General features: G+C 66.3%; 1 protein-coding gene across 1 annotated transcript; it reads left to right on the plus strand.

Annotated features, from left to right (window-relative positions):
- Nucleotides 1-578: 578 nt before the first annotated feature.
- DDN (dendrin) lies at nt 579-10,607 on the plus strand. The gene is made up of 4 exons (XM_030554337.1): nt 579-656; nt 1,481-1,567; nt 2,224-4,115; nt 10,426-10,607. Exons 1-4 carry the CDS (start codon nt 586-588, stop codon nt 10,605-10,607), a joined length of 2,232 nt encoding a protein of 743 aa, XP_030410197.1. The 5' UTR covers nt 579-585.
- Nucleotides 10,608-12,225: the final 1,618 nt, after the last annotated feature.

Below are 12,225 nucleotides of genomic sequence, written 5' to 3' on the forward strand. Positions count from 1 at the left end.
CTGACCCCGGCCCGGTCGCCTGGGTTCTCGGGCAGGGACCCTTGTCACCAATGTACACCCTGGCCAGGGCAGATGAGAGCCACCCCCCAGCTGCTCTACCCAGAGGAACAAGCCCCAGCCCAACTCGTCGGGACTCCCCCCATGTCCCCTCGGCAGAGCCCCCCCAGGCCCTCTGGGCAGAGCTGGAGCCCGGCTGGGGCCCGTTGCCATGCCGGCGCCTGGTTGCTAGGTTTCGCTCGGAGCCGGCGTGGGCTGCAGCACGTTGTGCCAAACCTTGTAATTTGTGCACTTGCTGCATCTCTCGGGGCGATGGGGGGGGTCCCTGCGTAAAGCCTGTGGGGGGCCTGAGCCCTGAGCAGGCGAGACATCCTGGCTCCCAGGCCCCTCCCGGAGCTGGGGATCAAACCCAGGCGTCCTGGCTCTAACCACTAGACAGAGCTGCCCCCTCCCCCCCGGCAGGGCTGGGAGGTGACTTGACACGGGGGAAGCAGCTGGGAGGCCCTTTCAGATGAGGGGCAGATACTCCCAGTGCCTTGCAGCGGCCTGCGCTGCTGGGGGGGGGGCGAGAGCCCCATTAACCCAGCAATGACCCTGCACGGGCCCCAGGCTGAGCTGAGCTCTGCCCAGCTGGGCTTGCGGGAGGGGCCCGTCAACAGGTACATGGGAGCAACCCGGGGTCTGGGGCATCAATTGGGAAGGGGGTGTCCCCTATCAACAAGCTCTCGCCCCCTAGATCACGTAGTAGCCCGCAGAGCAGTCGGGGAGCAGGCAGCATTCATGGGGTTCACCTGCAGGTGCTGCCATTGTCCAGGGCCCAGCCAGGCACCTAATGGGTGCTGGGGGGGGAGGAGAGGGCGGGGCATCTGCAGGGCACCAGGAGAGGGGCCATGTTGCAGGACCTGCTGGGGAGGGTTGCGTGTGTTTCAGGGCGTGCATGTATATATGTGTGCGTGTGTGTGTGCGCACACACACTGCATGTGTTCCAGAGCGTGCACACACCGAGTGTTCTGTGTGTGTGCATGTGCATGTGTGTGTGCACTTGCGTGTGTCTGCACGTGTGTGCGTGCACGTGCATGTGTGTGTTTGTGCATGTGCGTGTGTGTGTGTGCGCACGCAAGCTGCATGCCTGTCTCCCTGTGTGCACGCTTTGTTCTGGCGGCTGGCAGGCTGGCACTCACTCACCCGCCCGCACAAAGCACTGCTCCCGGTGCATGTTGCCGACACAGCCCTGGCACGGAGCTCCCAGGCTCGCAAGCAGCCCGTGGGCACAGGCAGCCCCAATCCCTCCCTCTCCGCGCAGCGCTCCCTCGGGGGCTAGCCCAGCTCACGGCGGCTGGACAAGCAAGTCCCCTGGGACCATGCTGGGCTGCCCGGTGCTGGGGGGCCATGGGCAGCGGGGGGCACCGGGCACTGGGCACCTGCAGATCTGCAAGCGGACGGACCTGCTGGTGGTTGAGATTAACACGGTCTCTTGTTGCAGCCACAGCGGCACCATGGATCCAGGGCACTGGCCTGCGCGGGGCCCCGGCACCCCCTGGATCTACCGGAGCATCTCGGGGGAGTACGCGTGAGTCAGGGCCTGTCTCACTAGATCATTCCTCCCGGCGGGGGCGGAGGGCATCGCTTCGCAAAGCTTTCCCTAGGCCCGCGTGCATGAGCTGGGGGCTGCGGGTCGGGAGTGAGGGACATCGGCAGAGCTGGGGAAGTGGGGAGCCCAGGGCTGGGAGAGAAGGGGCTGCGGGTCGGGAGTGAAGGGCACTGGCAGAGCTGGGTGGGGGGGAGCCCAGGACTGGGCTAGATGGGGGCTGTGGGTCAGCACTGGGACGCGTCTCCCCTTTCCCTGGCATCAACCCAACAGGGCGCCCCCCTGCACTGCTGGCCAAGGCTCCCAGAGTACCATCAGTCACCCATGGCAAACCCCCTGCAGTCCCTGCCTATCCCCCATCCCATGGGTGGGCACCCAGGGCACTGCTGCCCGCCGCCTTGGCCAGGAAAGCCAGGGGGTGTCTGCCAGGGTGGGGGGGCAGTGCTAGGAGCAGGGTTGCCCCATGCTCCACCCCAGTGTGCCCCTCCAGTTAGCGGGACCCGCCCCACACACATCCCACAGTGAGCTATCCGGGACCTCTGGGCCCCCCTCACAAGCAGGCTAGCAGTGGGTGGGGTGGCCGGGTCCCCTCCCTCCAGGCCGGGCCCTGAGCAGGTGGCTCTCTCTCTGCCTTGCAGGTGTCAGGAGAAGCACTTTGAGGCTGAGCTGTGGCCAGCCCTGCGGCCGGGGCCCCGTGTGCACCAGGACTCCACGTGGAGCAAGTCGATTCCTCTGCCCCAGTCGCCCTCCAGCGGCGACTCCCGGGGCCTGCGGCTGCTGGGGAAGGGGGTGCGAGGAGACCGCGACGCCCCCAGCGAGAGGAAGCCGAGGGGCAGCTCGGAGGGCAGGAGGGGCTCGGGCTGGGCGGCCCCCCTGGAGAGGAGGGGGCAGGGGGAAGCAGCCAGCATCCTGGGCAGGAGGTGGCTGGCAGGGAGTGCCATGGAGGTGCTCCCAGCCGGGCCCCCCAGCTACGAGACCCACATGCTAAGGCGGCTCCGGGTGGGGCAGGGCAGCCGCAAGTCGAACGAGCCACGGCCCCCACCCTACATCTCACCCCCTGCCTATGACGCGCCCCACCGCACCCTCCCCACCAAACGGCCCCGCGCCGTCCCCGCGCCGCCGGCCGCCAAGCGGGGCCGGGCAGCACCCCATGGGAAGGGGCCCGCCGGGGGCAGCCCAGAGCCCGCTCCTGGCTCACATGGCCCCCCGCAGCGACTGGCCAGGCTCCCCCATGAGGTCCTGGGTGGCTGGAGCTACCATGTGGGATCGGGCTCCCTGGGGCGCCGTACTGGGTCGGGGCTCTTGTGCCTGGGGCTGGAGGGTGCAGTGCAGTCCACGGCCCAGGGTGGCTCGGCTGAGTCCCTCTTCCGCCCACTCTCCAGCCCAGACAGTGGCAGCCACACACTGCCCCGGGCAGCCGGAGGGGCTAGCAGGGCCCGCGGCTCCGGGGGCTGGGATGCAGCATGGCCTGGCTCTGCCCCAGGCCGGCAGCGACTCCCCTCCGGCTGGGGCTTTGGCTACGCAGCCAGCTCCACGGGCAGCACCAGGAGTGGGCAGAGGGAGGGCTGGGAGCAGAGAGGCCGGCCAGAACGCAGGGCACCCCCCTCTCCCTGCCCCGTGGGGCGGGCACCTGGCCAGGCCCCCACAGCCGGAGGCCGAAGCCGTCATGGGGGCATCTTTGTGATCGATGCCACCTGCGTGGTGATTCGCGCCGAGTACATCCCGCCCCCAAAGCGGGAGCAGGTGCGGCTTCTGGGGTCCCCCCCACCCCGGGACCCAGCCTCTCCATGCCAGAGGTTACTCTTGGCCAGCCGACCCCACCTTGGAGCCTCTGAGCGGGCAGCACGGCCCCCACTCCCTTCCCCCGGTGACGGCTCCCTGGGGGAGAGGGCAGCTCGGCTCTTGGGGCTCCCCACGGCTGAACTGGGCCTGGAGGAACCACAGGGGGCCTGTGCCCAGCAGGAGAACCCCGGGCACTGGAGCCAGCAGACGGGAGCAGCTCTTCCTGGCAGCCCGGAGCGGCTGGTGGGGGGGCCCAGAGTGCATGGGCTGCCAAGCCCGGCCGCTTCCCCCAAAGAGCTGCCTGGGGTCCCCGGGGACAGCACCAATCCCTCTGTGGAGCCGGGGCCAGGTTGGGGCAGGGAAGCTCCTGGGAACGGTGCCAGTCGCGGTGAGCCGCAGGCCCTGCCCCCTCGAGCCCGGCCCTGCGCCAAGCGCCCGGCGCTCTGCACCCGCGACCTGCGCGAGGCCGTGTCCCGCATCCGCCGCCACACGGCGCCCGACTCGGACACGGACGAGGAGCCCGAGGGCCTGGCCCCGCGCAGCCACATGGCCTGGAGGGGGCGCCCTCGCCATGAAGCCCTGGCCTGCAGCAGCAGCAGCCTGGAAAGCAGTGGCTCCGACGCCACTGTGGTGCCAGCTGGCGAGGGGGCGCCCCCGGGGGCAGTGCCAGAGGCTGGGGAGCCAGGGCAGGAGGCCTGGAGCGGGGGCCAGGAGGGGTTGGAGATGAGCAGGGCAGCGGAGCCCAGAAGTGGGTGAGGGCGATGGAGGGGGCCTGCCCTGCTCGTGCGCCCTGCACTTTCCTCCCCTCACCCCTGCCCACCTCTCTCCTTCTCACATGTTTAGGAGGGGTGGGCCTGGCAGGGCGTGCCCAAGAGGGGCGGGGCCTAGTGGGATGGGGCTTGGTGGGGCAGGGCCAAGCCTGGCAATTCAAATACCCCTTAGATTTGGGAGGACAAAGTTGACCCCTACAAGGGCTCATCACCAGGGTGGGGCTGGGAGCCCAGCGGGGTGCAGAGAGCTGACTGAAAGGGGAGAACCAGCTTAGACCCAGCTAGGCCCTCTGGGCTGCGCTCCTGTGTAGCCTGAGGCGGGTGCCCCTCCCCAGTGGGGGCGTCAGGACAGGCCCGTCAGAGCCAGCATGGCATCCCAGCCCTAGTGCCCTTCCTGCCAGAGCCGTAACAAGACATTTTAGCGCCCGTGGTGAGTGCGTGTATTTGCACACACGCCCATCGGGTTTTTTCATCATTTCCCCCCCATGGCTTTGCACCCTGGGCAGCTGCCCTGCTCACCCTGCCCTGGATACGGCCCTGCTGGGGGGCAGTTAATGGAGGCGTCTGTGTCTCTACCCCAGACTCTTCTGTGTGAATCGAACCTGCTGTAAAATGGGCCACAGAGAAATAAACCCCCCTGGGGGCTTCTGCCCCAACCTTGTTGCCGTGTCTGTGAGTTTATATCCTGACCAACCCCTTGCTACTTGCAGCTGCCCGGGCCCGGGACTCCGTCAACTGTCTGGCCCCAAACTCCTGTACAGCTTTGCTGACAAACAGCTGCAGGGCTCTGCCCCAGAGGTGGTTGCATTTCAGTGCTGGGTGAGGGATTCCCTGTGCCTCCAAACAGCAGCTGCGCCCCACCCCAGAGACAGCTGCATTTCATTGCTGGGTGAAGGATTTTCTGTGCCTCCAAACAGCTGCTGTGCCCCACCCCAGAGGCAGCTGCGTTTCAGCGCTGGGTGGAGCAATTGCTGGGCACAGAGGCTTTGGGCTTCTTTGAGATGAAAGGCCTTATGAATCCCTGGTGCGAGTTCCTGTTCCTGGCACCAGGGTTGAAAACCAAATGCCCAGAGAGAGGGTAGACGAGACCCTTCCTCCCCGCCCCGTGCACATCCCAGAATAACGGAGAGGTGCCTTGAGGGGGCCTTTCCCGGAACCACCGCTAGAGGGCGCGACGCACCCAATTTTCATCCTCCGAGCGCAGGAGCCGGCCCGCGGGCCGGGCGTGCGGGGGCTCCGGGCGCGGCGCGGTTCTGGGGGGAGTTTCACCCCACCCCCATCGCAGCTCCCTCCAGCAAAGCCTGTGGAGGCCAGGGGCTGGGAGAGAACCCAGGAGTCCTGGCTCCCAGACCCCCCCTCACCCAGTGGACCCCACTTCCCTCCCATAATAGAAACCAGGAGTCCTGCCCCGCCCCCCGCGACGCATGAATCCTGGGTGGGGTATTTTGGTGCTAGGGGAGGCGTGGCTCCCCGCTGGCAAGGGGGGGCAATGAATGAGGGAAGCACCCCCCCCTTGCCACCCTTCGGTTTGGGCTGTGGCAGAGGGCTCTGACCTCACGGGGCACCTGGGGAGCTGCTGGGACTCCAGCGAGTGAGTCACCGGGGGGGCATGGCAAAAAGCCCCCCCCCATGCTGGGACAGCCACCACCGCTTACTCATTCTGCCCATGGGGGAAGGATCCCCCAGCTGGAAAGAAAACAAACCGCACAACTAATGTGTCCAATTTGCACTTTATTTAAAACCAGCTCCTCCCCCACCCTCTGGCCCTGTCATTATCCCCCTGACACAGGTCTGCAGCCACCGACCCGACCCGGGAGCCAGGAGGTGCCATGCGCCCGGCAATGAGCTTGGAACCCAGGAGTCCTGGCTGATTCCCGCTCTGCCCAACTGGAAACATTCCCCCCCCTCCAGTGCTGGGAATGGAACCCAGGAGTCCTGGCTCCCAGCCCTCCTGCTCCAACCTGATTAGACCCCTCTGCCCGCCCCGAGCCAGGGAGAGAACCCCGGAGTCCTGGCTCCTAGCCCTCCTGATCCAACCTGATTAGACCCCTCTGCCTGCCCCGAGCCAGGGAGAGAACCCCGGAGTCCTGGCTCCCAGCTCTCCTGCTCCAACCTGATTAGACCCCTCTGCCCGCCCCGAGCCAGGGAGAGAACCCCGGAGTCCTGGCTCCCAGCCCCCCTGATCCAACCTGATTAGACCCCTCTGCCTGCCCCGAGCCAGGGAGAGAACCCCGGAGTCCTGGCTCCCAGCCCTCCTGCTCCAACCTGATTAGACCCCTCTGCCTGCCCCGAGCCAGGGAGAGAACCCCGGAGTCCTGGCTCCCAGCCCTCCTGCTCCAACCTGATTAGACCCCTCTGCCCGCCCCGAGCCAGGGAGAGAACCCCGGAGTCCTGGCTCCCAGCCCCCCTGCTCCAACCTGATTAGACCCCTCTGCCTGCCCCGAGCCAGGGAGAGAACCCCGGAGTCCTGGCTCCCAGCCCCCCTGCTCCAACCTGATTAGACCCCTCTGCCCGCCCGGAGCCAGGGAGAGAACCCCAGAGTCCTGGCTCCCAGCCCTCCTGCTCCAACCTGATTAGACCCCTCTGCCCGCCCCGAGCCAGGGAGAGAACCCCGGAGTCCTGGCTCCCAGCCCTCCTGCTCCAACCTGATTAGACCCCTCTGCCCGCCCCGAGCCAGGGAGAGAACCCCAGAGTCCTGGCTCCCAGCCCTCCCCCCTCTTGCTTTAACCCCCTAGACCCCACTCCCTTCCTGTAATTGGAAATGGAACCCAGGTGTCCCAGGCCTGCTCCCAGTCATCCCCCTCACCTGGTCTAACTCCTCCCTTTCTTTGTTTGTCCCCGTGGAGTGCCAGGCCCTGGCCCCAGGGCTGGTGCTCCCATTTAGGTGACGGGCGCCAGGATTTGAGGAGGCAGCATTTTGCCACCCTCGGCAGCAATTCTGCGGCGGGTCCTTCACTCGCTCCGGGACCCACCGCCAAAGTGCCCCGAAGACCGGGAGCGCAGAAGGATCCCTCCCTCCGCCGCAGAATTGCCGCCAACAACCGGGAGCGCAGAAGGACCCCCGCCTAGGGTGCCAAAAACCCTGGCACTGCTCCTGCCTGGCCCTCTCCCCTCTCCTCAGTTGGCTGGAGCCCCAGCCTGGCCCTCGGTCCCTGTGCCAAGCCCCACCCCCAGCCTGGCCCTTGGTCCCCATGCCAACCCCCCCCCAGACCTTGGGGCAAAGATTCCAGCTTCCCTCCCCCGCCACCGCCCCAGGCTAGCTGCAGGGGACTCATCTCTTGCTGTCCTTTCGCTAACCCCGTCTCTCCTGGCGCCCCTGACTCCGGCCGCCCCCCCAGCCGGCGCGGTGTCCCAGATTCCGGGCAGGGGTGAGCTCGGCTCTGAGTCACACGGGTAAATATAACCCCCAGCGCGGGATCCTGCTGCCAGCCACTCACTTTCCTTTTTTAAGGAGCCTTTTCGAGGTGGACTCCGCCCACAAACACAAAGGCCTGGCGCTGGCCCGCTCTCCCGCCCCCCTGCAGTGCCAGCCCGAGCCCTATTTCAGGACTGCCATGACTTTCTCGCCCTGTTTCCTTTTAAAGGGACCCCGGCAGGTTAAAAGCCCCACCCCTCGCCCCCCAGCTGGAGGGCTCCCGTCCGGGTGGCTTGGCCAGAGGCCCCAGGTGCAAAGTTCTGCTCAACCTTGGCTGCTGGGATCCCGCGTTGCCCCGGAGGGAGCTGGGGGCTCTGGCCCAGAAGGCCCAGTGCCCATCGTCTCCGGGCAGGAGAGCTCAGCCGGTCACCCTGGCCTCTGGCCCACCATAGCTGGCTGAGCCGGATCCTGCATGAGCTACTTGGCTGAGCGCTCCTGTGGGTCTCCCTTACTGTTCACTCTGGCTGAGTCCTGCCCATGCCCCCTGGGGGGCAGCCCCACACGCAGGCTCACCGTCCCCTGGCCCCATCCCCTGGCTCAACCATGGAAAAGGCTCTGGGTCCCCTGGCTTGTCACGTGACCTGCGTCCCGGAGCGTCTCCTCTCAGCTGCCCGGTCAGGTGGCCCCACCTGGGCACGCAGCTGGGCCGGACGCGGAGCAGGAACGGTGGAGTCGTTGTGGATCGTGCTGAGTGTTGTGGGAGGGCCTGGTAGGGCTCAGGCCCCACCGTGCAACGAGCTGTAGACAGAGACAGGAGCTGATTCCTGCATCACACACCCCATCCTCCTTCCCCAGGAGTCACTTGCCCCAGGGCAAAATGCAAACCCCAGAGGCGGTAGTTTGCACCCACTGGGGTAAGAACTGCCCAAGGAGCAGGTGGGCCGGGACACTAGTTTGGGGGTGGGGAGGGGCACAAAGGGGGCCCATGGCTCAGACCATGGGGGCTTGTGCTCCCGGAGGCAAGCAGTTTGGGGCCCAGCCTGTAGTACTTTCCAGGCCTGATTTCAAGGGGTGCAGCGCAGCGATGGACCCCGCCTGGCACTCAGCCGAGCCTCCCTGAAAACCAGGGGCCACTTGGTCCAACTGGCCTCAGCTGATGGAAGCCCAGGGGCAGGTGGGGAGCTCGTGCTGCGGCTCCTTCATCCCTTGGCATGTCTGGTGGGACAGGGTGGATCCGGCGTGTGGCTTCCATGACACCTGGAGGGAGCTGAGACCCACAAAACTCGACTCACGGCACCGTCTGACGGGAACAACCTGCTGGAGCTGCCAACCGGGGCCCAGACTGGATCCAGCCACTCACAGGTGAGAGGCTCCCACCACCGGCCCACCCCGTCCGAGCCAGCCTGGCTTGCTAGGCTACTCTTCACCGCTGCCCCCTGGTCTCTGCATGCCCAATGCAGGGTGTTTCCCCATCAGCCCTGCCCCCCAGTGGCTCCAGGCTGAGGGTGGGTGGGTTTGGAAATGGGCCACAGAGCCCAGGTGATTGGTGCAGCCCTGCCCATCGCTGCTTGGACTAATCCCTATGGGTCCTGAGCCCTGTAGTGCTGACGGCTAGCAGAGATTTTCCTCTGGCAGGAGTGGCAGGGGCCAGGAAGCTTGGACTCCTCTCCCGCTGTCTCACCAGGTGCCCATACTGAGCCAGGCAGCCCCAGGAGCCAGCCAGAGCAGAGCCCAGTTCGGGAGCACAAGGGTCTGGGCTAGGCTCAGTTCTGCTTCACCCCCGCACGGCGGGATGGAAATGCCCCCAGAGCTCAGGTGAAGCCAGCTGGGGGCTGGGCGCTCTGAGCACTGGGGGTGTCAGGCCCCGAGGCACTGGGAGGGCACCCCCTGCCCTGGCACTTGCCTGGCTCCATGGTAGTGAAAGCCGATGCACAGACTGCAGGGGAAGGCCGGGATGACGGTTTCCATGAGCTGAGCGCTGCCCAAATCCCTCCCAGCTCCCTGCTGAGAAAATGACCTTCTAAATCCAGCTCTGGCCGGCGCCAGAACCTCAGCTGCCCTCAGCCCCCAAACCCAGCACGAGCCGGCTGAACTCCGGGGGTGATGGGCTGCGCCCCCCGCAAACCCTGCTCCCCTGTAAATCACTCGCTAGCTCTCCCGGGGCCCTGCCCCTGGCCTTGAGTCTGAGCCCTCCCCACGGTTCCATGGGTGCTCCAGGGCTGCAGCACCCACAGAGAAAAATGAGTGGGTGCTTAGCACCCCCTGGCAGCCAAGCTCCCCCCCAGCACCTCTCATCTCCCCATGGCCCCACCAATCTACCCCTGCGCCTCCCGCCAGATGCAAACAGCTATTTCACAGGATGTAGGAAGGGGGAGGGGGCGAGACGGGGTGGGGGCTTGGGGAAGGGGTGGAGTGGGGATGGGGTGGGGCCTGGGATGGGGCAGGGGGTTGAGCACCCCCCGGATAGGAAGGAAAGTTGGCACCTATGCCCCACGGCACTGTCCCCAGAAGCCCCGTGTCCTGGGGGTGTGTGTGTGTATGCACATGGGTGTGTTCCCACACATCCCTCTGTGCGTGTGTGCACTGCACCTGCAGGGGGCTGTCTGTCCCCACACTGAGCACGGGCCTGCCACGCAGGTGTGCATGGGGTGCATGAGTGTGTTTGGGACCTGTGAACACATACGGTGGCATCTAGGTGCCGGCAGAATCCATGTGTATGGATCATGTGTGCGTGCACACATATTTGTGGGTGGGTGTGAGTCACTGGCTGTGTGTGTGTGCACACGGTGCTGCGTGTGTGTGTCAGTTCGGGTGTGTGTATGAGAGGTGGTAGGTGTGTGTGTGTGATGCACATAGTGTGTTGCTGCAGGAGACACACATTACACCAGCTGTGAGAGGGGCTGACTCCGGCTCAGCTCTTCTTTCGCTGCCAGCCGGGTGGGCCTGCGGACTCTCCCTGACCTTTGACCCCAGCCATGGCCAGGGCAGTGGGGGCGAGCGGGCGGCGGTGCCCACAGGTGGGCTGGGCGAGCTGCCCAGGGCCCTGGCCACGCAGCCTCTGACTGTGCCGGGTGACAGAGGAGCTGCCCGCTCCCGCCGGCAGACCTGCAATTAGGACAGATCCCGGCTCGACCACAAGCCCCAAATTCCCAGCGGGGGCCTCTTGTCTGGGATGCCCGGGGCAGCGCAACGTCACTGGAGCATTTCCACTGCAACCCCCGCTGCGGCTGGGAAAACTCCCCCTTCCCTGGGCGGGGGGCTAGGAGACCTCAGCCAGGGCAAGAGGGTGTGCCCGACTCCCCCAATCCCCCTTTGTCCTGTTGGTCTGTCCAGCCTGGTATCACCCCCCCCACACTGGATCTAAGCACTGGGCTCGCCCCATGCCCAGGGGGTGCTGGGAGGAGTACCCTGCATGCCTGGCATACGGTGAGCGCTCCTGAGTGTCAGGGCCCCAGGCCATTGGGCCCAACCCAGGGACCTGGTTTCTGGCATGCCGGGAGCAGGCCGTCAGGGCAGCACAGGGCAGGGGGAAAGGAATGTTACATGGGATTTGGGGGGGCAGTGGAACGGGGCAGCTCTCCTCCCCCCGGGGGGGTGGGTCCTGCACCCTTAGCCCAGTGCTGACTTTCCAAACACACTGAAATTCACACGGCCCCTCGGGTAACTGACCTGCTGCCCTCTTCCCTGCCCGCCCGCGGGCCCCCCCCCCGGCATCGCTCCTGCCCTGCCCCCGCAGCGCCCCCTGGTGGCACTATGCTTTGCCCGCTGCTCTCTGGCCCAGCTGAGTGTGACTCTGGGCCTCTGTGCAGGAGAGACACCAGCGCTGGGGGCGGGTGCCATGAGGCGTTGTGTCTGTGGTGAGACAGTTGGGGGGATCCAGATGTAAACCCGCCACGCGCCGGAGGGAGTGCCTGAGTCACAGAAAGTGGCCGGCCCCCGCCCGCCCCATTCCTGTAACGCCCAAGGCTGGCCAGGCAATCTGCTTCCAATTTGCCTGGCCTGGTGCATCCCTGCAGGGCAGACAGGCAGCGAGAACCCCCCCTCACCTGATGGGCAGCTTGGGGGGCAGCAGAGGACGCTCAGAAAGACAACAAGTTTGGCCAGGTCTCAGCTGCTTTCCAGCGGCTGGGGATGATCATGACCCCCTCCCCCCACCCCTTCCATCCATGGGCCTCCCCCACTCTGGAGCTGCTAGCTGTTTTCTGTCCCGAATGGCTCCTTCCCGGCACAGTCGAGCTGCAATCTGGCCCTGACTGCAGGAAGGGTGCGATGTCGCTGCAGCCACATCAGCTGGCTGGTCACCGATCAGCTGGGGCGCAGTGGGGGGTCACAGCAGGTCCCACCCCCCCAACCTCCCGGCTGGAAGGAGCCCATATGCTGTTTGCCACGAGGCATTTGCGTGTGTGTGAACGAGTGTGCGTGTGCACCCCTGCACGCACGTGTGGGTGTTTGTGTGTTCACATGTGTGTGCGGGCACACAACCAGGCCTTGCACCCCGTTGTGTGTCCGGAGACCCCGCACTCTGTCTCTGGTGTGCAGTGAGTCCCAGGGGCCTGGCTGGGGAGCGGGCCCGGCCAATGTCTCCCCTGCCCCGACCTCCCTCCCCACTGGCCACACACGCTGGGGGCAGGGCCGGGCCGGGTTTGGCCTCTCGCTGAACTGCCCTGCGCCAGGGAATGGCTCCCGCGAGCGAGCGGCACGCCCGGGGCCCCGACTCACCACAGCCGGGAACA

This window comes from Gopherus evgoodei, chromosome 3 (genome assembly GCF_007399415.2).
Source record: "Gopherus evgoodei ecotype Sinaloan lineage chromosome 3, rGopEvg1_v1.p, whole genome shotgun sequence".
Taxonomy (NCBI): Eukaryota; Metazoa; Chordata; order Testudines; family Testudinidae; genus Gopherus; species Gopherus evgoodei.